Raw genomic sequence first — 26820 nt, forward strand, 5'->3', positions numbered from 1 at the left:
TTCAGCCTCCCTGGTTTGTCTCTACATGTTGCTGCTTCTTGACCTCAGCTGGTTTTGAAGTGTTGTAATAATATTGTGTTATTATTCCTAACACTGCTTTGATATTTTGAAGGTGAAGCTTTCCTCACCCAGCTGTTCTGAGGAAGACTAGGGTATTCACAACTTTTTGTTCTGACTTGGAAACAATTGAAAGTGCTGGAATTTCCCGCTTTTGGAAATTCCAGTTCTTTTCTCCCGAGTGTTGGGGGAAGTGCAAACAAACTGTTTGGGGGTGTAGCCTGTATGGCATGTGCCTTTCTACTGCTTCTTCAGCAGCTTGAAAGCACAGGAAACCGCGTGTGAGGACGGGTGGATGCCATCAAGTCTGATTTGTATCTCTGGTTTATGAAAGCATCATCCACACAACGGCATGAACCCTGCTGGGGATTTTCAGAGGCATGAAGTGAAGCCCTTGGTGAAGTCCCTGCACTGCTGCCAGCCCCACATGCATTTTCAGTCCCTGTCTCAGCAGAAGCTTGCTCAGAGAGGTTTTGTGGTGTCTTCAGGGCCCTCCCTGGAGCTGGGGCTGGGCTCTTACCCGAGTTTGCCTACGGGAGCAAGGAGACACCAGGGCTTCCCAGTCCCACCCAAACCCGCCCCAGTAAGTCAACTGCTCTCGCCCCAGGGTCAGCAACAGTGAGGTTTTATTTATCAGATTTAAAATTGTCTTTTCCATCTGGGTAAATTCTTTGGTTTAGTGGCATGTTCAGGTATGAATTATTTTGCTTCAAGACAGACAATCTCCCTACCCAGACCCCTCTGCTCCCCTCCCCGAGACTCCCCCGCTTGCAATGTGGTGCTGCTTTCCAGCGCAAAGTGAGCTGTTCTCCGGAGGGGACTGAGTGTCCCCTGAAGCCCCTGAAGCTGCGGTGACATCAAGGCAGTGGCTGTGTGCTGGCTCAGACACAAAGGGCCCCAGGTGCCACCTAGTCCTCCCCACCACACAGGGCCAGCAGAGCCTTGCGGTAGTCGCCAGAGGTGTCCTTCTGCAAGAGGGAGAGCTGTGTCAGAGAACCAGCCCTGGGCAAGCCTGGTTCCAGGTGCTGGGCACAGCTCCATGTCCTGGACACCCTGCAGGCATCGCTGCAGCAGTGGAAGATGCCAGCACATACTCTCTAGACCCAGACCAGCCAACTCTGGGGCTGCTGGGTGCAGGTTCCCCCTGCCCAGGTGATGCTCAGCCCTTGTGCCACTCATGGCTCAGGGCCAGAGCTCAGCCAGACAAGCTGATGTGCCAGGAAGGGATGTCCCTGTCCCCTCACCTCAATCATGTGGTGCAGTGATTTGTCAAACAGGTCTATGAACTCGCCCCGGATGTTGAACAGGTCAATCTCGCTCCGAGAAATCATGATCCGGGTCAGGGTCCTCTCATCTGTGCCGGCACCCTGCAAGGGAGAGCTTCAACAAAAAGCCCTGTAGGGACTGGGGCTCACAGGTGCTCCTGGCATCTCCAGCACAGTCCAAGCTGTGGCCCACAGGAAGGCCACAAAAATGAGTCTGGAACACCTCTCCTGTGAGGAAAGGCTGAGGGAACTGGAGTTGTTCAGCCTGAAGATGAGAATGCTCTGGAGAGACCTTTAAAAGGGGCTTTAGAAAGATGGGGACAAACTTTTTAGCAGTGAATGTAGTGATAGGAAAAGGGGTGATGGTTTTAAGTTAAAAGAGAAGATTCAGAATAGTTACAAGGAAGAAATTTTTTGCAGTGAGGGTGGTGAAACTGGCACAAGTTTCCCAGAAAGGTGGTGGGTCTCTCCTCTACAGAAACATTCAGGTTGGATGGGGCCTTAAATAGTCTTGAAGACTTCCCTGCTTATTGCAGGGAATTGGACTTGATGACACCTTTAAAGGTCCCTTCCAGCCCTAACTGTTCTGTGATCTCTCCTTGCACATATGCTGGACTTGCTGCCAGCAAGACATCAGCCTGACACATCTCCTGATACTCCCAGATGTTGGTTTGAGCCCAGTCCTCCCTACTCCCTCAGGGACAGCCAGAAGACAAACCCCATCCCTTCCATGGGGTTAAAGCACAGTCCCAAAGGAGCCCAGCCCAGCCCCACCAGGGTCTGTCCTCACCTTCATGGACTTGTAGAGCTTGTCAGCGAAGAAAGCTGGCTTGTTCTTCACACTCCGGACTGCAACACACAGAGGGGACAGAAAGAGCGTTCATGGCACCCAGGGGACACAGCACAGCAAGGAGCTGTGGCACCACTGTCTCAGCCACAAGCCCTCCTTGGTACAAGGGTGCAGGCCTGGCCCTCTCTAGGGACCCCGTAAGTGCCCCAACCCCATGCCCCAGTGGAGTCTCCATGGCCCAGCATGGAGATTCCCAGCAGGAATCTGGTGCCCCCCTGCCTTGGCAGTGCCAGCTGGAGGGGCTGCCTGCCCTTTGAGCCCTGTGCAGAGGCAGCACTGACCGATGGCCACGAAGGCGTCACGGACATCTCCCGACATCCGCTTCTTGATGGCGTGCTCCACGTCGTGGTTGGTCATCTTGATGAACTCCTGGAACACTGGCCATGGGGGAGAGGAAGGGGCCACTGCTGAGCTGCTCCAGCCCAGCCCTGGGCACCCCAGAGACTGGAGCCTCAGCTCTGGAGACTTCTGGACAAGGTGGGACCAGAGCAGGCTTGGGTGACTTCAACAGGCCACCTCAAATGCCAGGCCATACCATCTCTTCCCACTGCCTCATGCCCACCAGAGCTGGGGAGACAGGGCTCACCCTCAGCCTTGAGGGGACTCCCATCTCCCCATCTCCCAGCCAGCCCAATTCCAAGCACTGGTGTTGCAGCTGATGGAGAAGTGTGATCCTACCTCTGCGGAGGTGGGGGTAGCTGCGGGTGCAGAGGATGCTGAGGAATCGGGTCTCCAGGGAGTCGCTGGAGTCATTGCTGGACACATCAGCAAGTTTCTGGGAGAGAACAAAGAGTGAACATGGAGACATAATAAAGAGGGACACAGGTGTCAAAAAGCTCTTCCTGGGACAGCCAATCCTGACTGGAAACCCTTTTGTAAAGAGATTATGAGCAGGAAAATAGCTGAGGATTTTTCCTGCTAAAAAAGGCATTTCCTCTGCATGGATGTGAAGGTGCATACTCAGAGATTATCTCTAAGAAAAGATGTGTTCCAGTTTTTATGGAAAAAGCTCCGCAATGCTCATGGTTAAGACTTTTTTTGTCCTTTGTGGAGGATGTTTCAGGGGTGACCAACACCACCTGAAGAGGAAATTCAGGGCTGCCAGATACAGAAGCCACCCTGGGCTACAGCAGTGCTGCCCATGAATGAAATGGCTGCCATTCCTCTGTGGGCATCAGTGGGAGGCTGTGCTCATCTCATCCATTAGGCCATTGCAGGAGAAAGTCACCCCATCCCCAATGCCCACTTTTGGGGAGCCAGGGAAGGCAGCCCTGAGTCCCACACTGCCTGGAACACAGGTCCCACATGCAGGCAGCAGGCAGGCTTGGTCCCCAGGGGCAGGGCAGGTGCCTTTCTCCCTCTCCTGCCCCACACTGCAGGGAAGTGCCCTCATTGCAGGTCCCATCTGTCCCCTTGTCCCCTATCCTGATGCAGAAGTCCCAAGCCAGTGAGCACAGCCCATGGGGTCAGAAAGGCCTGGCTTGTGGGGCTGCAATTCCCAGCCCCAGCCCTGCACCCCAGGGCTGCAGCATCCCTTCAAACGTGCAGAAGGGTGAGGAGCAAAAGGCAGGCACTCACCAGGGTCTCAGCAATAACCTGGTGGAGAGAGAGAGACAGGAAGACAACAGGGTCAGAAGGTGCTGCTCAACTTTTATAACTCGCTGACAGAGCAAGGGAAGTCTAGCAAAATCCCTTCAAACTACCTGTCCCCAGGTCTCCTGCTTCCCCATGAGCAGGACCTGTGTCCTCCTCCTCTACACCAGGACCTTGGGAGGGTGGTCTTTGCCAAACAAAGTGAATCCCCCAACCCTGGAGCTTGGGTGCCAGCCTGTTGCTCCTCTTGGAGCATCCTTGCCTGGCTTTAGGCTGGCTTCCACCAGCCCACCTCTGCCATTGGGATGAGGGGAAGGGCAGCTATGCTGACAGAACACAAGTGTGGTGCCAGGTCAGGTGCCACCTGGCTGGCTTGTCCTTGTGCATGTCATCCCTGGCTCTCTCTGTGCAGCAGGGGGAGGTGAGCAGCAGAACATGCAGCAGGGGTGCAGGCAGTGAATGGGCAGTGATATCTTAGGATTTTAGCTTTTGTATTTTTCACGTATTTGTAATCCTGCAGTGCCTTAGTGTATAACTCTAAACTCCATATAGAGTTAAACTCCATTATCTGCTGCTTTCCCATTTTAGTCAGACAAAACAATTCCTCTCTAGGCGTGGGAATCAAGGACACCTTATTGTCTCAGGCCCCACGAAATGTAAACAAAAGGGAGCTGAGGGGGAGCAAACTTGGGGTAAATGACTTCATTACCTGAAGCTGTAATTGGAATATTAACCCCTAATATGCAAATGGAGCAAACTTATAAAAGTATGAAAACCTTTGACCTGTCACCCACTTTGGGTGTAGCCCCAAAACGTACCTGAAGGCCCTTCAATAAACATAACTGCTTTTTATTCCCTTAATTTTGTCTGGCCTCTGTTTTTAGGTAGTCTCGAAAAGGCAGGAGCAGAAGTACAGGCAGAGAGGGTGGCAGGGTGCGGGCAGTGCATGGACAGAGGTACAGGCAGAGAGGGTGGCAGGGTGCAGGCAGTGCCAGGGCAGAAGTACAGGCAGAGTGTGACAGGGTGCAAGCAGTGCACAGACAGGGACACAGGCAGAGAGTGTGGCAGGGTGCAGGCAGTGCATGGATAGGGACACAGGCAGTACAGCATCCACTCCCTCTGCTGGTGGCAGCCCTGCTGGGAATGCTGTGCTGCTCTCCTGTGCATTGGAACATCCAGTGCTGGCACAGCACAGCCAAGCAAGATCTCAGGTTGGACCCTGCACAGATCTTCCCAGCCCCTTACAGAAAAGATGCAGCCCTGAGGAGCAGGGACTCAGGGGACACAGCCCGTGGGTCACAGGTCTCCTGGGACCAGGAGCTCAGCCAGGGAATGGCCCCCACACGTCCCTGCACTGCTTCTGGTTGCTCAGCCTTCTCCCTCCAGTTGTGTCTCACCACACCAGGAGAAGTGTGGAGCACCCCAGTGTGTCAGGGCTGCTCCCTGCACAACACACAGAGGTGGGTGGCTCCTACAGACCGGCCCAAAGCTGTGTTTGAAACTCAAATTTCAGCATCAGTGTGTGTTACTGAACCACAGAGTGGCAGCTCTGCAGCCTACAGGGGGGGAACTCCCTGGGGCTGCTTTCCCCATGCACGGAGCAGCAGAGCTTTAGGAATCAGGTATGGGAGCTTTACTTCCAAGGGTGTCATTTCACCTGGCATCTCCCCCTGCAGTTCACAGACACCCTGGCCCAGCAGCATTTGCTTCCCTGAGAATGTCAGTTCCAGACCAGGGCATGCAACATCCTCTCCTTTTTTTTAATGCAAAGCCCATGAGAGCACTGCCAGTATGGGTCTTACCTTGGCATCTTCGTGTGCCTGGGTGAGGTTTTCTGGTCCTTCGTCACGGTTGCCCTGCGGTTGGATACAAAAATGATGGAGATGGAGAGGGGACATCTCCTGGAAGAGCCCCACGTGAGGGGGTGGCAGACAGTCCAGCAGCACTGCCCAGCCAGGCAGGGATGCTGTGTCCCTCCAGCCACTCCTTCCAGACCCCCAGCACTGCCTGTGGCAGGGAAAGGAGAATTCCCAGTAAGAGCTGCTCTTACCAGAGCCAGGGAGACGAGAATCCTCTTGAAATGCCCCGATGTGTCAGAGCTCAGGTCATCTTCCAGGCTCTTGTGGTAGGCTGTGGAGAAGGGATGGCTGAGCCCTGCAGCTCAGATTCCCACCCACCAGTGCCTGTTGTCCCCATGATCTCCATGGGAAGCAGGGCTAAGCAGATGCTGAACTCAAACCCAGGGAAGAAGGGATCACCCCAGCAGCTCTAATGCCCTGAGCATAAGCACAGCTCTTCTCTAGGTACTCTGGAGGAAATAGGATCATTGTGAAAGAGCTCTCAGGGAAGGAGACACTGATGGCAGAGCTGGGACATGTCACCATGAGATGGAGAGAGGCGAGGACCAAGCCACAGACCCAACCCAGAGACAAAACTTTGCCGGGGCTCTGGAAGGACCTTGCACAGGGTGCTCTGTGCCCAGCACCTGGGTGCTCCCCTGTCCCTCCTGTGCCCTACCTTCCTGATAGGCCTCGTTGATAGCCCTGATCTCCTGGTTGTTCCGCGTGGCCATGATTTCGATGAGGACGCTCTCATCTGTGCCAGCCCCCTGGAAGAGAGAGCCATGGTGGGTGCTGCAGGTGCCAACACCAAATGGGGACAGGATGGCACTGCCCTGCAGTGCCAGGCAAGGAGGGGTCCAGAAACCATGTGGCAAAAGTCTATGCCCAGCAAATGGGCTGGTAGGAATCAACATGGAAAAGTGCAAGTACACTGCTGGTGGGGTACCAGCTGGTGTGACTGGTGGATAGCAGTGCATGTCACTGGTTTGTCCCTGCCCTGGCTCTCCAATAGCTGCCAGCTGGCTGAGCATGCTGGGCTGCAAAGAGGCATGCAAGTCTTGAGTGCAAACCAGGTCTTTGTTCTCATGCTGATATTTTCTTCTCCATAAGAGAGAGACCCTGGGGCACGTGAAGCTGTGGGCATTGACAACTCTGGCCCACCAGCAGTGTGACAATTACCTCCACAGCCTTCCTCAGCTGCTTGGCATCGTACTGAGCCGGTGTCAGCATCAGCCCGAGGATCAGCTTGGCCAAGCTGCCCGACAGCTCAGACTTCAGGTCTGCCAATAGGTCCTGCAAAAGCATTTGAGAGTTCAGTCCCCAGCTGCTTCTGCAGGGATGGACCAGTTGAGGCAACATGAGAGAAAAAAAGGGGAGGAGAGGTGAGGGATTGGAGACATGTGTGAAAACCCTTGGGGCAGTGTGAAGTCACATATTTGGGTGGCTCTGGGGAGATTCTGGCTCTGGAGTTCTCTGTGCAGAGCTGGGGATGGGACAAGGGAAGGGGAAGGGACACCCTCGCTTGGGCTGCTGTGACAACTGTTTTCCTTGGGGGAGCCATGCCAGGGCATGTGGGTGTGCCCCAGCTGCCCACTGCTCCCTGGGCAGGATTCCTTCCAGTGAGGGGCTGATCTCCCTGTGGGAGGGGGCAGGATGTGGGCAGGAGGAAGCAGGGTGGGATGGAGGCTGCAGTACCCTGCCATAATGAGCCTTGTAAGCCTTTATGATCTGTTGCCTCTGTGCGTTGCTCCTCTTGGTCACCACCTCTATGATGGCTCCTTCATCCGTGCCTGCAAGGACAGCAGAGCCACACCATGTCACTGACAGCAGAGCCACACTGTGTCACTCCTGATCACGGACACGTCACCACCCCCGCAAACTGGGTAGACAGGAAAGGGAGAACTCCCACAGTCTCTATTCCCCCTGGGGCGTCCATGCAGCCCTGTGTGGGCCAGGATGGATTCTGTGCCCCAGGAGCTGCTGAGGAGCAGCAGGAAGGGCCCAAAGTCACGGTCCCCACTTACCCAGGCCCTTCATGGCCTTCCTCAGCACCTGTGCATCACCATCATCATTGAAGTCTCCTGCAGGCTGCACGGTTCCTCGCAGCTGTGGGTGCAGAGAGGGGGCCATGGTCACCCTCAGGATGAGAGGGAGGGAGGAAGGGATGAAGGGATGGAGAGATGGAGAGAAGGAGAGATGGAGAGGAGGGAAGGTGCCACCCAGCAAGCTGAGGCCAAAGCAGGTTCTGTGTTAGTGCAAGCACCTGGGGATCAGTGAGGATCTCCCCACCACTGTCACCCCTTCCATTAAGGGGCAAACCATAGCCAGACCAGCAGAGTGCAGGAAGAGGACAGCAAAAGACAGTCCCTGGAGCCTCAGTGTCCTACCCAGTGTTACACCTGCCTGCCCTAGCCTGGAACATCTCAGCCTGGGCTGGCCATGTCACTGAGAGAGAGAGGAGGAGTCACTAAAAGGTTGCCCACTCCTGCCCTACAGTTCTATCCTTCAGTGTCCCTATGCTCCAAACACATCTCCATCCTCAGAGTGTTCATGTAGGGCTCAGGGTGTATTTTCTGCACATCCCAGAGCACCCTTTTGTGGGAGTTTCAGCTGCAGGCAGGTTGCCACTCCCCATATGGAGCCATGCCCTGGCCAGCTCTGGGCTGCCCCAGGGGGCAGGAGTTCTTTGGTGGGCACTGGAGCCAGGGCTGCATGTGATGCATTGCAGAGACATGCAGGACCCACTGCCCCAAGGGAGGAAGGCCTCAGAGAGAGGAGGGGGTTAGTGGAGACCTCGGGGGGCAGCCAGCCCTGCCATGGTTCCATCCTGCCAACCTCATACCCCAAAACCAGAGAATGGCACCGAGAGAAGCCAGGGAGCGAGAGTCAGAGCAGAGGAGTGGGGCTGGCTGTGCCCCATGGCAGAGAGGAGCAGCCAGGGGTTCCCAAGCTGGCAGGCAGCACACAGGGGTGCAGGGGTGGGTGCTGACCTCTACTTTGACCGCACTAAGCTCCCACATCCGATAGGCCACCTGCGCCGCCTCGGGGAAGAACTCACCTGCAGCACTGCAACGAAGGGCAAGGACAGGGGACAGTGAGCCATGGGGGCCTGCACCTGCCAGCAGCCCCCCTCACCCTGTCCTGCTCCTCCACGAGGGGTGTTTTGTATCCACTGGGCACAGGGGCAGGAACCAGGTGCTTGCTGTGGGGCTGGATGAGTGGGAATGGGAGGAAATGTGTGGTGAATCCCAACCTCCCCCACTAGAGCATCCTCCCTCCAGGGAGGCTCTGCAGGGCTCCCATGTGCCAAAAAGGGACCATGACATTGTGGCTGGCCATGCACAGGGGCCACAGGGCCCCCTGTACCAAACCACAGTCACTGTGGGTGCTGCTGGTCCAGGTGCTCCACCAGGCTCTGACCCAGATGTTGTACCCAGCACCAAGGGAACAAAAAGGGACAAAGGGGGGTGACAGGTGGTCTTACTCATCATCCCCTCCACACAGCTTCAGCAGAGCCTTCTTGTACTCCCCAGACGTGTCCTCCTGGAAAAGCAGATGGAGACAGAGGACCATGCAGTAGGTAAAAACAAGGTAGTGCCATGGGATGGGCTTATGGAGAGGGATCTCCCTGAACCCAGCACAGCCCTCCCAGGGGTGCTGGCATCATGAGGGAGGCAGCAGCAGCAGCTGCTTGGAGGGTGAGCAGGGACCCCCAGCACTTACCTTTATCATGTTGTAGAGAGATTTCTCATACTTGGTCCTGAACACCTCCCGGATGTCCAGCATGTCGATCTCGCTGCGCGACACCATGATGCGGATCAGAGTGTTGTCCCTGGTGCCCAGACCCTGCAATGGACCAGCCCCACATCAAGCCTGGGATGGCCCAGTAACTCTGCTCAGCCCATCACATGTGGGACCCTCTATCTGATTTCCAGCCAGCCCTTGCTCTGAAGGAATAACTCCTTTGGAGGGAAGCGCAGAGACCCCAGGTCACCTAAGTCCTGCCTTCATGGACCTGTGTCACCCTGCTCTCCAGCAGCACCCCATGGCAAGGGGACCCTGCAATGCTGGGGACCTGTAGATAAGGGGAAATACACTCACCTTCATGGCCTTGTAGAGCCTTTCAGCAAAATACTCTGCTTTGCTCCTGATGCACTTCACTGCAGGGAAATTGAGGTGTGGTGAGGGATGCCAGCAGCCAGCTTCACCAGTGCCCCCAACCTCTGAGCACCCACACCCCATGGGAACCACATCCAGCATCCCCACCCATCCTGAAGGAGCCTCCCTGAGCTCCCAGATACCAGGTACAGCCACAGCCCTGACCCTGCTGGCCCCTGTGCTGAGCCCTCCCAGCCCAGGAAGGGTAGTGCTGTGTTTCTGCAGGATCCCCATGTGGGGCTGGCTTACCCACAGCCAACATCAGCTTCTCAAAGTCACCAGAGAGCTCCCCCCGGATGCTCCTCTCTATGGGCTTCCCAGCAATCTTCAGATATTCATCAAAGACTGTGGGATGAGAGCAAGGAGATGCCTGGAGAAGCTGCCAAGGCACCTTCAGGCCACCCTGAGCTTGCAGGTGATGCTCACCCAGGCGGAGATGCTGCCTGCTCCTCCGGCCAAGGATGAAGATGAACTGGGCCTCATCTGTGCCCCATTTCAGCTCCCCAGCTTCCAGCAGGTCCTGGTGGGATGGGGAAGGTGGCACAGCCTGACTCAGGGTGCTCCTTTGGCACCCACCCACCTTTTGCAGCCTAAATCCAGATGTCCCAGTGCACCAGCCCCATCCCTGCCCAGATACCACCTATCAGAGCGACCCACCAAGGCTCACCTTGGCATCCTGCTCCACCAAGTCCTCGCTCACCACATCGTCCTCTTCCCTGGCACCCTGTGGGAGAGAGATGGGCTCAGCCCTGCAGGGTACAGGCACCCACCACCTGCAGATGCTGGACAGATGGACATACCTGAAGCAGAACAACAAGCATCTTCTTGAAGTGGCCTGATGTGTCTCCAACTATGTCAGCTTCCAGGTCTCTCCCATAGGCTGGTGGAAGAGGAAGGAAGAGGTCAGGCCTGGAGCCCTGGATCCCTTCACTTCTGCCCTTTTTGTGGCCCAAGGGGACAGAGGGCAGCCCCTTCCCTTTCTCAGCCCTCACCATCTTTGTAGGCAGCCACCAGGTCATGGATCTCCTGGTTGGTGCGGGAGGCCAGGATCTCAATGAGGCACTTCTCATCTGTGCCGACGCCCTGCAGGCACAGACACAGCCCCATGAGCCCTGGGCTGGCTGGGGTGCCCTCAGAGGGGCCCTGGGCAGCGTGCCCACCCCTGGGAGGGTGCCCACCCCTTCCTCACCGAGATGGCATCTTTGATCTCTTTGGCATCTCCATAGGCTGGGGGCCGCATCAGGCTCACGATCAGCCGCTCAAACTTCCCCGTCAGCTCGTACTTCAGGTCTGCAATCAGGTCCTGGAGGAGGGGGAGAAAGGAGCTGGGGGATCCTCTGCTCCACAGCATCTCTGAGTGGCTCCAGGGAGTGGTGGGTCCCTGCATGGGCTGGGGGGTGGCAGCCCTGGCCATTTGTGTTTGCAGTGGGGCCAAGGGCCAGGGAGTGTTCCTGGCCTTACCTTCCCATAGAGGGACTTGTAGGCCTGGCAGATCTCCACCCGCTGCTTGTTGCTCCTGGAGGTGATGAGGTCGAGAATGGCCTCCTTGTCACTGCCTGTGGGGAGAGCCAGGAGTCACCACAGCCAGCCTGCTGTGCCCAGAGCTGCTCTGGAGCTGGGGCTGGGAGGACAAGCAGAGCCAAGCTGACTCCAGGGAGGAGAGGAAACCAGGAGAGTCAGTCAGCTGAGAGGGGAAGGGATGCGGACACCCAGCCATGCAAGGGTCAACCAGGGAAAAAGGGACACCAAGGAAAAAGGGACACCAGGGGTAGCCCTGGGACAGTCTGAGGAGCATCCATACCAAATCCCTTCATGGCATTGTACAAGGCCTCTGCATCCTGGTTGGCATCAAAGCCCTGGAAATCCTTCACTGAGCCCCTGTAGACCTGTGGGAAAGGAGGGAGAAGGTACAAGAGGAAGGAGCAGCCTCAGTGGGATGGGGGAAGGAGAAATTGAAGCTGAGCAGGACTGAGGTCAGATCCTTTATGGCTCAGGTTGCCCAAAGCAAAGCTCAAGCTCAGACATAAACAATTGTTTTCCTCTGCAGTTGTTCCCTTTCTTGTTTACTCTCCCTACAGAGGGAATTAATTTTCCACTGCCTGTTGCGAGCAAGGAACCAACCACTTTGGATGCTGAGGATGAGACAAAATTACAGGCAGAAATGGGCTGCTAAATGGAAAACTCTGGGAAGCACCAGAGCTGCCAACAGCGTGTCCTGCTCCAGCATGCACTGCCATGGGGCCCAGGCTGATCCAAGGGGCTGGAGCAGAGACCCTGGGTACTGGGAAAGGCTTTCCTGAGAGCCTGAGGGATCCTGGGGGTTGATATGAGCCACTTCTATCTGCTCTTCAGCCACTTCCAGACTGCCCAGGAATGACACCTCCAGAGAGCTCAGGAAAAAGGAGGGACTAAAATCCCCCTTCCCAGGTCAGCTTTGTTCAGGGAATTCACCCCACAGGAGCCTGAATGAGATCAGCACTACCCTGGGTGAAAGCAGAGGTGAAACCATCCTGGCCCCACGTGAGGAACTGGATACATCCCCACCAGAGGCACAGAGTGGGGAGAACTGAGCAGCAGCATTTCTTTAGCTGTCATGCTGACAAACAGGAGGGAGCTGAGCTGGGGCTGTCAGCTGTGTCAGCACTCAGGGAAACTGAGCATCCTCCCTTGGCTCTGCTGGCTCTGTGCACCTCCCTGGGCTCATCTGCTCAGGATCTGCTGCACGGCTTCCTGAAGATCTCAGGAGCTGCACAAAGGCCCAGGCCTGCTGCCAGCATGGACATCTAAAGCCAGCATATCCTCAGAGAAGATGGGCATCAATGTCCCTGACCCAGGAAGTGCCTCCAGGAATGAGCCCAAGGAGATGGACTCAGGGCAGCTCTCCTGGCTCCCATCCTAATGTCACAGCAGCTCTGCTGCACATCCCCCCAGCACCTTCACAAACAAACCAGCCTCTCTCCTCCTGTTCTCCAGAGAGAAGCTGGGCACATCCCACAGGCCCTCCTGGGAGGAGCTGCTGGCACTGGTGTCCCCAAGAGGAGATGTTGCCCTTCCAGGGAACCAGGCAGGCACGGGACAGATCGTATTGCAGGTGATTCATCAGGAGAGCTGCATTTAGCCCCACTTCCCAGCAGCTCCCAGACCCTCCTGGCTTGGCACAAGCTGCTCCCACACACATGCCTTACAGGCATGGAAATAAATTGCAAGGCAAAGGAGGTGCCTGGAGGCAGCAGGAGTGGACAAGGGTGGCTGGGGGGTATTGGAAAGTCAAGATATTTGCTTTGGTTAAATGGAGAAGAAGAGCAGGGCTATGTTCCTGCCTGCTGAGCCATCAAAGCATGAGCTGCCTGCCTTGCTGGAGCAAGGGAAACTGAGGCAGGAGCTCAGTGCTCTCTGCATCACCCCACACTCCCGGCATTCTGTGTGGGAATGAGCCCCAGGCAAGTGTGGGAACATCAGCTGGGATGGAAAGAGCATCCTGCTCACCGCATACTCCTCATACCCCCTTCCCCCTTTCCGTGCTGTTTCAGCTGCCAGGGGCCTCCTGCCTCCCTTCCTCCAGCCTCTGAGTCATCCTGGCCTGTCCAGGACCTCCCAGCTAAAAATAAGCCACACTGGGGCCAGGAGGGTGGAAGCGAAATTCCCAGCGTGGCTTTGCTCTCTCCCACCCCATGGCTGCTCGGGGTCCTGGGCTGCTGCAGGAAAATGCTGCATTGTGCCTCAGTTTCCCCACCCAGAGCAACCACTGCCTTAGCTGGGCAGGAAGCTTTGGGTAGTAAGGCGGGAGGGAATGATTGCTGGATTTCTCCAGGGGATGGGAAGCAGAGCCTGGCCCCAGCAGAGCAGAAGGAGGCTCTGGGCTGGACTCCTCCCCTGGCAGCAGGCAGGCTGCACCGAGCCAGCCACGCCTGCCCATCCAGGCAGGGCTTCCACCCACACCGAGATGTTTTCCTGGCTGCAGGGGAGCACCTGCTCACACAGCTGCCACACTGCACCAGCCTGGAGTGGGAAATAATCCAGGCTGGGAGAGGGGAAAGGCCCAAACAGGGCTGCATGCCTTGCAGCGTGCTCAGGCAGGAGTTTTGTCCATCAAATGCCCAAATCCCAAGTGCAACATCTCCTCTCCTCCCCTTCCCACGGCCCTGCTTCTCCTCCCCATCCCACTGTGGTCCCAAAAGGATTTTTGCTCCTTGCTGTCCTTGCTCCCCAGCCCAGCACTTTCCCCATCTGCATCACATCCAGACAGCACTGGCTGGAGAGGCAGGAATGTAAACAGGCTCTGGGCAGCACAGTGTCCATGCACATCACCCCATCCCTGCTGCTGCTGCTGGAGACACTGCCCCAGCCCTGGGGGCTGCCCTGGGCCCAGCCCTGCCCTGGGGAGGTCACCCTTACCTTTCCTTGGGGTGCCATGATTCAGAGCTGGAAACCACTGGCGTGAGGGCAGGGAGGAGCTGTGGAAGGGAACAGAGAGGTCAGTGTGAGCCAAGGCCCCTCTCTGCAGGCTGGGTGAGTCAAGGGAGGGTTTGCTCTCTCCTGGGGTGCTCTCTCACTGCCAGGTGCTGCAGGATGGATCAGGGAGAGGGGCTTTGCTGGCTTTGCACAGCCACCCTGTGGTTACTGAGCCTTTGGTATCTGGCACTGAGGGCACCCCACAGGCCAGGGGCAGAGCAGAGCCTGCACAGTTTCCTGTCAGTACCAAGAGAAACCAGAGGAGAAAAATGTGCTGAATACGTGGAAACAGGCCGAGCATCCTCTGCAGGGCTGGGCTTCTCCCTGCACCCCTCAATGTCCCTCCTGCTCCCCTGCAGCCCCAAGCCCTGGGGCCATCCCAGCTTCAGCAGCTGCTGGGGACATTTCCTTGTCTCGTGTTGCTGGGCAGCCCCCACAACATCCCCAGAGCTGTTATCTGAGTTTCTGTGCAGCCATCAAGGCCACCACCGGTCCCACACATCCTTGGAGACCAGGAAACACAGCTGGGTTTCCAGGGTAACTCGCAGGTTGTTTTCTAACACCAGCACCATTTATAACTGCAGCCCACTGCGGTGTGGGCTCTCTCACCCTCCCAGAGAAAGTCCCCCAGCAGCGCCATTTGCTCCAGAAGAAGCTGGTAGAGGGAAAAAAACAGCTGGAAAATGGAGCCCGGCCATGAATGAACCGCTGAGCGTCAGCTGAGGCCCCGCCTGGCTCCTTCACCCTCCCTCTGAGACACGTTGCAGAAAAATGCAGAGCAGAGCAGAGCAGGGCCACCCCGGGGGATTTCTGACCCACAGGAGTTCGGTTTCATGCCATGGAGCGGGCAGGAGAAATCACATGAACTTCCCATGCCTTGGCTGCACATGCCTGCAAGGGGAGACCCAGCCCTGCCACCATCTGTGCAGCTGGGTGTCCCTGCCTGGGCACAGGGAGCTTCCAAAAGCACCCACAGGCTCCGTGCTTGAGGGGAGAGAGTTTTGCAGAAACGCGGAGCTGCTTTCACCTCCCCTTTCGCCTCCAGCCGGGGAGGGTGTGAGCCTCGCCCCTTCCCGTGGTGCGGGCCGGGGACAGCCCCACATGTCCCGCAGGCGGTGGGGCCGCACTGCGGATGGTGGGTGGGTGCCAAGGGGTCCCACCCCGCACAAGCAGCCTGGTAATGCCCCTCTGGAGCCTGTGAAACCTTCTGGGCATGGGGAAATCCCAGCATGGCACAGCCCCGCTCCCTCACTCCATGCATGTGGCAGCGGGGCTGAGAACACCCAGCTCATCTCGGCAGCGCTGGGGAATCGCCGACCACACCCAGTCCCCGACCTGTCCTTGTAGTGTCCCGTCCCTGTCCCCGCTGCTGGTGACACCTCCGCGGATCCCGGGAGAGCAGCCCGGGAAAATCCCCGCACAAACACAGCCCGTCCATCGGGCAGCATGGGGGTACACCTGCCCCCCACCCAACAACCGAGACATGTGGGTTATGGGGATCCCGTGGGAAGTCCTGAGTGATGCACACAGCCTCTATGGAAGCTTGTTTTGCCAGCAGTGCACCCCTCCAGGCTCCCCAAAGCCCCCCCAGAGCTGTGATCTCAGGGCTGCACCCCAAGAGCCCGACTGGCTTAGGGGGCTCCCCCAGCATAGAGCCACAACACCCAGCGCCCCGCCACCCCCTGTCCTGGAGCAAAGGGAGCTCCCCCGGGTTATAAATACCGGACCATCCTCCCGACAGGGCTTCCCCAAAATGCCCTGCCCCACCCCACTGCCAAAAGCCTCCAGGCCTTGAGGAGCTCCGGGCCCCGGGGCTGCTGTGGGCTGCCTTTACCTGTGCACAGCTTGGTGGGTACCAAAGCGGGGGGAACCCTCCCCAGCCTGGATCCCGCTGGAAGGAGGGCAGGAGGGATGGGCGGTTCCGCAGCCGCCGCAGCACCAAAGCCCGGACGGACTGAGGCGCATCCCGGCCGGGACACACCCAGCGGGGCCCGCAGCCCCCACCTCAGAAAGCAGCACCGGCAGCGCAGCCCCCGCGGTTTGTCAGGAAGGAAAGATTTTTCATAAATATAAAAACCCCAGGGATTCCCCCTACAGCCACCCCTTGGATGGAGCCTCCCCTCGCGCAGCTCACCGCCCAGCCCAGCCAAGGCTTTCCACGACTTTCCTCCCCCCAGGCCATTGCGGTAAAAAGTGCCCGTCCCGGTCGGGCACCCCGCCCCGCACCCCCGCCCCGCAGCCGCGGTGCCCCGGCCCGGGCGGGCACTGACCGGCAGCGCGGAGCTCTCGCCGGGTGCGCTCGCAGGAGCCGCGGCCGCGCTCGGGCTGTGCGCGGGGCCGAGCGCTCGTCCTTGGCCAGCAGCTGTTTCCTCACGGCCACAGCGTCACCGCCCCCTGTCCCCGCCTGCCACGGCCACATCCCACCGCCGGTGCCGTGCCAGAGCTCAGCCCGCGGCGCGCAATGTCACCCCCGCAAAATCACCCGCAAAATCACCCGCAAAATCACCCGCGGGGCGGCGGCCCCCGGTGCCACCCGCAAAGTCGCCCTGCTGCGGGGAATGGGGGTCTCCTGGCACAGAGCCCCGCTGGTGTGTGCGGGGCGCTGTGCCAGCAGCGGTGGCTCGGTGCCACACGCACACTGCCAGGCAATGCCGGTGATTGCATTTCAGCGCAAGGAAATGTCACCCTCCTGTCCCCCCGGCTGTGGTTTCCTGCCAGGCGCAGGGTACCCCAGTGCCTCCCGGCCCTGCCGCCAGCCAGCCAGCTCGTCCCGCACCAAATCACCCCAAATCATCCCAAATCACCCCTTCCCTGCTCACCGCTGGGAAATGTCTGTCCCTGACTCTCTGCAGGAGTCTGAGGAGGGACAAACGGCCTGACCTTGGTCCCCCAGGACCCGTTTCAGGAGGGAGGTGCTGACCAAGGCTCTGCAATGAGCACCCACAGGACAGGACGCGGGCTGGAATGATGAGCTGGCTTTGCCCCCAATCTTCTCTTCCCGTGCTGCAGACAGGGATGAGATGCAGGCTGAGGCTCTCCAGGATGCTCCTGGCAGGCTGTACCGCTGCCTGCACTGCCCTGAGGCCGTTTCCTTCCCCGCCTCACCCACGTTTAACCTTCTTTGCCACCACCCAGCCAGTGGCAGGGCTGGAGGAGCTGACGGGGCGTCCCTGGAGCCACGGGCGGTGCTGTGTGACACCAGCCAGAGCAGAAAACCCCAAGGGACTCCTGGAAATGCTGAAGGCTGCTGGTGTGTAACCTTTCGGGCATCCCAGCCCTGGTGGTACCCACTGGCCTGGGCGTCTCTCAAGGCAGCTGAGCTGCTCAGCCCTGCCTGTGTGGGGCAGCACAGCCCCCAGGATGGCTGGCATGCAGCCACAGGGCTGTGCTCCCCTGGCAGCGTGAGACCCTCACGGCCTCCCAGCACTGGCTGCTCCTTCCTGCCCTGTTTTCCCCTCAGAGCAATGTTCCCCAGGGCTGGCACTGGTATCTGGAGACCTCGCTCATGTGAGATGGCGTGGGAGACAAGCACGGCTTTGTTCAGGCTGTGCTGCAGTGTGGGACAACAGCCCTGCTCTCCCTGGCTTGTGTGCTGAGCCCCCCTGCCCCAGAGGTGCTCACAGGGTCTCTGGATATGGGGCTGCCTCACAGAGCCAGGACAGAGTGTACCTCTATGCTTTGGGTGCTCTGGATCCTTCCTTGCTTTCCTCCTCCATGGCTCCCACTCCCTTCCTCTGCTCCTTGCAAGCTGAAAGCCAGAGGATGGGCTGAGCCACAGCCTGAGAGGTTTTTGTCTCAAAATACTGTAAGCAGACCCAGTCTGAGTGCTATCTACAATAAAATTAAAGTTAGCTCCTCACACCAAAACACCTCCTCAGAGCCCAGACTTGGTCTTCTTCTCCCAGGATGCTGATGACCAACCAGGTCACCCCATCACCTCCTCCATGGCCTCTCCTTGCCAGGAGCAGCAGTGCAGAGCAGCTGTGCTGGTGCCCAAGGACACTCATGTGCCCTTCTGGTCCCAGGGACCTCACCTGGGACCCCCACCCACACAGCCCTGTGCCCTCATTAAACCCAGCCCTGGATTTACCCCTGCCCTGCTTGCCCTCCTCTGCTCAGCCCCTGTGAGCTGCACCCCAGGAATGCCCAGATCCCAGAGAAGTGCAAGCAGCCCCAGGATTTTGCTTTGGGGAGTTTCAGCTGGACATTCTGCTGCAGACATCCCATGGAGCTGGGTCTGTGCTCCTGTGCCTTGCTGCTGCAATCCATTTCACCTCCCTCTGTGTTCCCCAGGGGCTGCTGGGCTCAGTCATAGCTGTAGGAGCACACACCCCTAAACCCCAACCCAGCCTTGTTACTGCTCCTCTCCGCCTGAATTTCCTCCAAAAGCAGCTTCACAAACTGAAATGTGCACCTTTAAACCCCAACCCAGCCTTGTTACTGCTCCTCTCCGCCTGAATTTCCTCCAAAAGCAGCTTCACAAACTGAAATGTGCACCTTTAAGCCCCAACCCAGCCTTGTTACTACTGCTCCTCTCTGCCTGAATTTCCTCCAAAAGCAGGTCCACAGACTGAGATTTGGGTCCCGGGGCAAGAAGCAGGGAAAGAGGGAAAGAGTTCCTCTTTCTACCTGCCCAGGGAGCTTGGAAAAGTGAATTAAACCCCCTCAATAATACCTCTGAGCCTATTAGCATTGCAGGCTGTGTGTATGATTTGGAAGGCGTTGTGGGAAAAATATTTCCGCATAGATTTCCCATTGTGCAGCCCGGAGCGGTGGTCAGCAGGGGGAGGGCCAGGGTGCTCCCAGAAGGGATTTAAGGGGACAGCCTCAGGGGGGCATTCCTGGTGCTCCCTGTCCTCAGCAGCTCGTTCTGGAGCAAAGGATGGCTGCGGTGAGTCTTTTGTTTGCAGGAGAGGGGAAAATCGCCGGGGCTTGGTGTCCTGGGCGGGACTGGGGCTGTGAGAGGGTGAGAGATGCTGGGCACGGCTCCTCCTCACCCCCAGGGCACAGCATTGTCCTGAGGGTGAGGCATTGGAGCTCCCTGCGACACCAGGAACGGCTCATCCTGCGGGTCTGGGTGCGGGCAGGGCTGTCCCTGTCCCCTCCAATTCCAGGCCACAGCAGGGATCGCATGTCCCCTGTGCCCCTGCCCGGGGTGTCCCCCCATGGAAGGAGCAGATGATGGCGTTTGGAGTGTGTGGCACGGCTTTGCTTTGCCGTGGGGGTGACCTGGAGGTCCTGGCAGCACCGTGGGATGTGGAGCAGATTCTCCAGTCCTGGAGCTTCTGGGAAAGGATGTGTGGGATGGGGGAAGGCACACAAATCCCAGGCATGGCATACCAAGCACACCTTCCCCCAAGCACAGATGTCACACAATTTGGGGTTTCTGCCAGGCTGACATTCCCATTGGTGCCCCCAGAAACCAAAGCCTTACTGCACGGGCTGATGGCCCAGGAGATCCCGTCTCCTCCAGAGCTGTGCCATTGACCCACAGTTACAGGTGCTGGGGGAGCATCTCCAGCTGAGCACGTGGGTCCTCCCTGGTGCACTTCAAGGCAATTTCCAGGAGCAGAGCATCTCCCATCCTTCCTTGTTTGGCATGGGTTCTGTATTTCAAATAGTTTCATTGTCAAAGCTGGGATAATCCTGACTGTGTGTCCCTGCTGAGGAGGCTGCTGGAGCAACAGGACCTTCTGAGCTGGCAGGGGGGTCAAATACTTGTCCTTGTCCCCTCTCTCAAATTGGACAAGCATAGCTGCATTTGTCACTGGGGATGAGAGAGCAGCACAGCTGCTTGAGCCCCAAATCTGCTCCAAAATGGGCTGTTTTACTGGCAGGGACAGAGAGCAGGCAGCACCCAGCAAGTCCAGGAGCACTGGAGATGCAAGGCCACCACTGAGGCTGGGTTTGTGTCACATCAGGGTGGTCAGTGGGTGAGACAGAGTAGAAATTTTCCAGGGTAGAAATCCATTTTGATTTAGGTGGAATGTACATCTTTAAGTATGTAGCTTGCAGTGTAGTCTGACTGCAAAAGCCTGAGCTCAGAGACACTGCTTCAGTGAAAGACAGAGATAAAGGGGGGGAGACAGAAGGTGATAGAGAGAGACAGAGACTGCTGTGAGAGCAGGTCAACCTGACCTAGGAATTCTTTCTGATAAAGAAGAACTAGCTGCAAATGCCACGCTAAATTCGTAAAAATGAATCTGTCTGAACCTATTGTGAAATTGTATGCATATGGATTTGAGAGGGGGATAAAAAGGAACCTGAAGTTCCCAGAAGTACACATGTCATTTTAAAGGAATGATTCCCACATGTGTCCAGCGCTGTAATAAACATTCCAGCTTTACAACTTTCACAAAAGTTGTGGAGTTTTGTTTATTTCTGCAAAACAATGTGGCAGCAAACAGTGGGGCAGCAAACAGTGGGGCAGCAGTGTGGCAGCAAACAGTGGGGCAGCAGTGCCCTCACCGCTGCTGCTCTCCCGTCCTGCAGGTGCCGTGCTGGAGCCGGCTGCGCTCCGTTCCCCGGCTGCTGTCCCGCAGGAAGCGAGTCCCGGCCGGCCCGGGGGGCTCCAGCCTGCGCCGCTGCCTCTCGCCCCTGGACCTGGCTGCCCTGGGGGTGGGCAGCACGCTGGGGGCTGGGGTCTACGTCCTGGCAGGGGAGGTGGCCAAGAGCAGCTCTGGCCCGAGCATCGTGCTCTCTTTCCTGATTGCAGCCGTGGTGTCTGCCCTGGCAGGGCTGTGCTACGCCGAGCTGGGGGCCCGAGTGCCCCTGGCTGGCTCTGCCTACCTGTACAGCTACGTGACAGTGGGGGAGCTCTGCGCCTTCCTGGCTGGATGGAACCTGCTGCTGTCCTATGTCATCGGTACAAGGCCCTCTTGATCCCTCCCACCGTGTGTTGGTGGCTTTGCTGGGTGTCCTTTGAGACCTCACAGGACCAGACCACAGCCATCCCCTCTCCCCAGGTACTGCCAGCGTTGCCCGGGCCTGGAGCGCTACCTTTGACCAGCTCCTCGGCAAGAGGATGGGGAGGTTTTTGGGTGCTCATGCAGCCATGAGCTCTGTGGGGCTGGCAGAGCACCTAGATGCCTTTGCTGCTGGCCTGGTGGTCCTGCTGACAGGTAGGATGCCTCCCCCTGCGCCACCCTCCATCAGGTAGGATGAGCTCCTCACCCCACTGTGGGGTCTTCAGGATGGGGCTGACCCCTCTGATGGCTTTGCCATTTCCCTGAGCAAAGAATGGGGGATGGAAAGGGAATCTGGGGAAATCTGCAAGTTGTCCTGAATTTACCACTGCCCCCCTTTTCCACCCTCCCCAGGAATGTCTACGCTGGTGTCATCCAGGACCTCATCCAGTTTTGATTTTTTATTCTCCAGCGCTTCTTTCCTTTGGAGTGAAAGAGTCCACCATGGTCAACAAAGCCTTCACAGCTCTCAACGTGCTCGTCCTGCTCTTTGTCACAGTGAGTGGCTTCATCAAAGGCCACATGAGTAACTGGAAGCTCAGGGAGGACAACCTGCCGCAGGCAGCTGCCCAGGAGGCTGGGTATGAGGGGCTTCACTCTCCCTGTGCTGCCTTCAGAGTGGGGTGGGAGTCAGACCCCCAGTGCTTCATGCCAGGAGACGCCACTTTATCCCAGGAGACATCACTTTCTCTGTTTCTCCCTGTTGGCAATGTGCCAAAGAGACAAAATCCTAAGCCCTGCTGGGTTGATGCTGTGGGTTAAGGGGGCTGGATGTTCAGCTTGACCCCATCCTGTGTCCCCATTGCACTGACCCCCCTGCACGGCCTGGTTCTTCTTCCTCCTCCCCAGGAACCAATCCATGGCTGACAACATCACCAGTGCCTTTGGGGTGGGAGGCTTCATGCCCTATGGCTTCACTGGCACCTTGGCTGGAGCCTCTGCCTGTTTCTATGCCTTTGTTGGATTTGACTGCATTGCTACCACAGGTAACTGGGGTGGGGGTGCTGCTGGTGGGACCCTCCCTGCATGCTGGGCTGGCAGTGACTGTCCCCACAGTGCTGGGAACTGGTGTGAGGCTGGGAATTGGGCACGTTCCCAGCTCTGTGCTGCAGCCACCCTCTCCTGCCTTTCCTGAGTCCTCGTGGAATGTCTGGGCTAATCCTGGAGCAGAGACATTCTCTATCCCAATATCCCTGGGGCCCAGAACATCCAGTGGTCCTTGCTAGAAGGTCTCTGTGTCCTCTCTTGGGGGGATATAGGATCTGCTCTCCAGCCTGTGCTGGGCTCTTAGCCTGCCATGCGCATTAAATGAGCCTCTGTTCCTACAGCTGAGCTTTTTTTCCCCAGGGGAAGAAGTGAGGGACCCCCAGAGATCCATCCCCATGGGCATCATTCTCTCCCTCCTCATCTGCTTCCTGGCCTACCTTGGGGTGTCTGCTGCCCTCACCCTGATGATGCCCTACTACCTGCTGGACACCACGAGCCCTCTGCCAGTGGCTTTTGAGTACATTGGCTGGAGCAGTGCCAAGTATGCTGTGGCTGTGGGGTCACTGTGTGCCCTGACCACCAGGTGAGGGGCATCCTCCGATGGCATTTCTGTGCTTCAGAGCAGCTACTGGAGCTGAACACATCCAGGAGATATCCCCAACCCCTCCCTCCTGAATTCCTCCTTGCCTTTCCTGCTTGGTTAAAATCCCTTCCAGACAATGATGTTCCCACCCTGGCCCTTCCTGATCAGGGAGAGCAGCCAAAGTCCTTGGCATGCCACTGAAGGAAGTGGCCAGGTGGCACCATGTCCACAAGGATGAGCTGGGATGTTCTGGCATGCACAGGTGACTGCAGACATCTCTTCCCTGACAGTGTCCCTCATCTGATGGTGAGGAAGGTGATGATCTTGTTAGATGGTCTTGAGAAGGTTATGGGCCATACAGATGAATGGGAGCTCCCTTGGAGGGGCAAAAGGCAGGATGGCACCTCCTGCATTCCTCCCCTCTTCTCCCCCATGTCCTCCCCTGTCTCATGCAGCCTCCTGGGCTCCATGTTCCCCATGCCAAGGATCCTGTATGCAATGGCTCGGGATGGGCTCCTCTTCCAGCCTCTGGCCAAAGTCAGTCGCCGTCAGTGCCCGGTGGTGGCAACTCTGGTGTCGGGGGCAGTGGCAGGTGGGTGAGTGCTTGGGTCACCCTCAGCTGTGAGCAGGCCTTGGTGGGTGTCCTCCTTCCCTCTAGCTTGCCTGCAGCTGTTTGAGCCTTGTCTCTTCACCCAGAGACAGATCTCCTCACGGTGGGTGAGGACCATTTGGCCTTGATGGAGTCCCAGCCTCTCTGCACTGCCAGGCAGGAGGTGACGGGATGCTTTGTGCTAGTGACCAAAGCATCACCAGTCCACTGAGGTTCTGTTGCAGTGGGAGTCAGGAGAGTATGACTGAGGTGGGCACAGCAGCACTGCCAGCTCTGCTCAGAGGCTGAAAGGGCTTCTCCTCCCCCCAGCTCTCCTGGCCCTTCTCTTCGACCTGAAAGCCCTGGTTGACACCATGTCCATTGGCACACTGCTGGCCTACTCCATGGTGGCTGCCTGTGTGCTGCTGCTCAGGTGAGACTGCTGGGACAGGGGACAGGGCTCACCCAGCTTCTGGGACAGGGCAGGTGCAGGTTTGTGTGCACTGACACCCAGTGTCTGCTCCTCAGGTACCGGCCTGAGCCCAGCCCTCAGGACACTCCTGTGGGGAAGGTCCCAGCTGTGCAGCCATGGTGGAACCACCTGGTGCAGCCACCCCCCCATCCCACCCCTCGCTCCTCTGCCCTGGTGGTCCGGGCTCTGACAGCTGCAGGTGTGTCTGGGATGATGGATGGGCTCTAAGGGAGCTGGCCTGGGGGACCCAGGGGGGACATCGCTGCTGTAGCAAGGGCTGCCCTGGTGGAAACCACCCAGCAGCAGATGCAGGGGCTGCATGGCTCCTTCCTGCCCTCACCCCACTGCCCAGTGGGACCTCAGGAAACCTCCCAGAGGGAGAGAAAAGCCAAACCCACCATGAGAAGCCACAGCAGTGTCCCCCAGTTGTCATTTGTCCCCCATGGCAGCCTGGCAGAGGGATGGCACAGCCCAGGGGAGCTGCCCTGACACTGTGCTCCCTCTGCAGCTGCCCTGGCCTGTGCCCTGGGCTGGGTGAGCTCTGCTGGTCTGCCCTGCCTGTGGGCTGGAGGTGCCTGGTGCATCACAGCCCTGGCCCTGCCTCTCCTGGGGATCCTGGCAGCAGCTCTTCTCATCTGGAGGCAGCCTCAGAGCCAGGACAAGGCATCCTTCGTGGTGAGCACCCAGCCCAACCCTCAGGGTGTACCCAGGAGGGTGTACCTGGGGCACAGGGAGCAGGAGGTGCTGCAGCCCTGTGGGGATAGGATTCCATTTGGGGCTGTTCCCTCAGCTGCAGGTCAGGCACATTTTTGCTGCATCCACATTAATAAGGCACTGCTGGAGGCAGCATGTGGCTTGTGGGGTTTTCCATAGGGACCATGAGGGCTCTTCCCCCCATGGGCTGAAGGGGCATCTCCCAGCTGAGCCCGGTGCCTGCTGAGGAACCAGAGGTGCTCTTCAGTAAAAAGATATCTGGCCCTAACACCTTGGCTTACTTTTACAAGCCTCTCATCTCAAATCCTGCAGTGCAGGACCTGTCAACCAAAACACCCTCCCAAGCATCCCTCTCCAGCACAGGCTGCAGCCCCAGCTTGGATCTCTGAGCCTCACAGCCAGGCTGGGCTTCCCCTTGCCTGTGGACAACCAGCCAGAGCAACAAAGAGCTGCATTTAGCCGTGGAATTTACCCTGCAGGTTCCCTGCCTGCCCTTCCTGCCTCTCCTCAGCATCTCCACCAACGCTGTGCTGCTGGCCCGGCTCAGCGCGGCCCCCTGGCTGCGGTACCTGCTCTGGATGGCGGCGGGTGAGCACGGCCCCTCCCGAGGCCCCGGAGCTGCCTCCAGCCCCTCTGGGTGGAGGGCTGGTGGTTTGAGGCACCAATGTTGCTCTGAGCAGTGGTGGGGAGGGAGGGGATGCTGACCCTTGATGTCCGGCAGTGGTGGGAGCACCGTGTCCTCTGAAATGTGGCCCAAAGGAGGGGGCCAGCGCTCGGTGGCTGGGAGGGGAAGGAAGAGAAGCAGCCCATTCACACCCTATTGTGCCCTTTCCCAGGTTTCCTCATTTACTTTGGCTATGGGATCTGGCACAGCACTGAGAGCCCCTGGCCTGAAGGGACAGGTCCCCAGGAGCTGCCCCAAAGCAGAGCCAGGGAGGTGGCCCTGGAGCCCCGTGGGACTGCCCTGTGCCCATCTGCTCCGGGGCAATGAAAGGGACTGGCCAGTTCCTGAGTGCTTGGCTCCCTCCACCCTGTGCCCAGGGGCAGGGAAGGGCCTGGCTCCCTCCACCCTGTGCCTGTGCCCAGGGAAGCCCCTTGGGCTGTGGGTCCTGTCCCACAGAGGGGCCAGCCCTGCCAGAGCTGCAGGAGCTGCTGCCCGAGTCTGGTGAACCTCCCTGAGCACCCCAAATCCTCACAGCGAGCCCCTGCACACAGAGTTCTCTTTGAAGAGGATAAAGCACACAAGTAGTTTTGCTGTTGTTACTGGGCTGTGTTTTTGTGGTTTTTTTTTTCCTTTGAAACCTTTCCCTGCAGCCCCCCACAGGCCCCTTGCCCACCCTGTTCCTTCAGCTGCTCACAATGAGGTGGACAGGCCTCTTGTGTTGCCCTGACCCTCCTTTTCACCTGGGCACCCAGCCTGAGCTGCTATCATCCCCCCTATGACTGCCTGATCCAGGCTGTCCCCCTTCACAGTGTGCAAGTCCTTTTCTGCACTCATTTATTCCTCCTCCTCAGTTCCCAGTGTCCCCTTTCCCAGAGTCGGGCACATTCTTCCAAGTCCCACGCAGGATCTGCCCGTGGGGCTCTGGGATGTGGTACCAGGTGTCCAGAGCAGCATCCCAGAGCCCACCAGCTCACATCCCTTTGTCCCAAAATCCTGATCCCTCCAGCCATAGCCAGGCAGGGTTTGCTGAGCTATCCCTGCTTTGTGTTACAGCACCTGGGGGAGGCACAGATGGTGTGGGGAGCAGAGGGTGCCCTGGTGGGACGTGGTTGTGACACAACAGGATCCCCCATTTCCCGCTGTGGCCACCCCATGGGGGTGTGTGGGTCAGAGCTGGACCCCACATCCACGTTGCCTTCCTGGCTGCCCGTTCAGCTGCTGTGTTTGTGATTAGGGTCAGCACAAAGGACGGAAGTGGCTGATGCAGTGGCCCTGATGCTGGGAGGGCCCGGGTCTGCCCTGAGCTGGGAGCTCATTGAAATGGAGGAAAAGGAGCAGGAAAATGGGGATCAGCCTTGAGGCCCTCATCTGGAGCTTCTTTGTTGAGACTTTGTGGTCCAGCTCCCACCCTTCCCCTTGTCCCCACGGTATGGGGTGTGGAGAACACAAACCCCCCACTTTGTCCCCCAAACCACTGACATGGGATTGCTGAGGCTGCTGCTTCTTGCAGATCTGTAATCCCTACAGCCAGCAGGACCTTGGCTGGTGCACACACACACCCACACACATACCCATACACCTACACACACCCAAACACCCCCCCCCCACACACACACCCACACACACATGT

At 58.1% G+C, this 26820-nt stretch overlaps 2 protein-coding genes across 3 annotated transcripts; one reads left to right on the forward strand and one right to left on the reverse strand.

Moving 5' to 3' along the window:
• Positions 1-732: 732 nt before the first annotated feature.
• Positions 733-16585, reverse strand: ANXA6 (annexin A6). 2 transcript variants are annotated; one of them, XM_058815425.1, is made up of 25 exons: positions 16487-16585; positions 14160-14218; positions 11566-11650; positions 11226-11320; positions 10954-11067; positions 10757-10847; positions 10565-10644; positions 10432-10488; positions 10191-10284; positions 10014-10109; positions 9708-9766; positions 9330-9452; positions 9091-9149; positions 8597-8672; positions 7631-7712; positions 7302-7396; positions 6786-6899; positions 6283-6373; positions 5816-5895; positions 5568-5621; positions 2851-2947; positions 2454-2549; positions 2113-2171; positions 1302-1424; positions 733-1025 (listed from the first exon to the last, which is right to left on the reverse strand). In XM_058815425.1, the coding sequence occupies exons 2-25, from the start codon at positions 14175-14177 to the stop codon at positions 966-968; spliced, it is 1998 nt and encodes a 665-aa protein (XP_058671408.1). In that variant the 5' UTR covers positions 14178-14218; positions 16487-16585; the 3' UTR covers positions 733-965. The 2 variants fall into 2 exon arrangements, with proteins under 2 accessions (XP_058671408.1, XP_058671409.1); XM_058815426.1 differs by lacking the exon at positions 16487-16585 and adding an exon at positions 16051-16119.
• A 3828-nt stretch (positions 16586-20413) lies between these two features.
• Positions 20414-25775, forward strand: LOC131564974 (cationic amino acid transporter 2-like). Its single transcript, XM_058815598.1, has 13 exons — positions 20414-20494; positions 20709-21081; positions 21182-21337; positions 21594-21762; positions 22031-22167; positions 22529-22751; positions 23207-23343; positions 23671-23773; positions 23869-24011; positions 24321-24487; positions 25006-25114; positions 25363-25463; positions 25647-25775. The coding sequence occupies exons 1-13, from the start codon at positions 20414-20416 to the stop codon at positions 25773-25775; spliced, it is 2028 nt and encodes a 675-aa protein (XP_058671581.1).
• Positions 25776-26820: the final 1045 nt, after the last annotated feature.

The sequence above is a fragment of the Ammospiza caudacuta genome, chromosome 16, assembly GCF_027887145.1.
Source record: "Ammospiza caudacuta isolate bAmmCau1 chromosome 16, bAmmCau1.pri, whole genome shotgun sequence".
In the NCBI taxonomy this organism is placed as follows: domain Eukaryota; kingdom Metazoa; phylum Chordata; class Aves; order Passeriformes; family Passerellidae; genus Ammospiza; species Ammospiza caudacuta.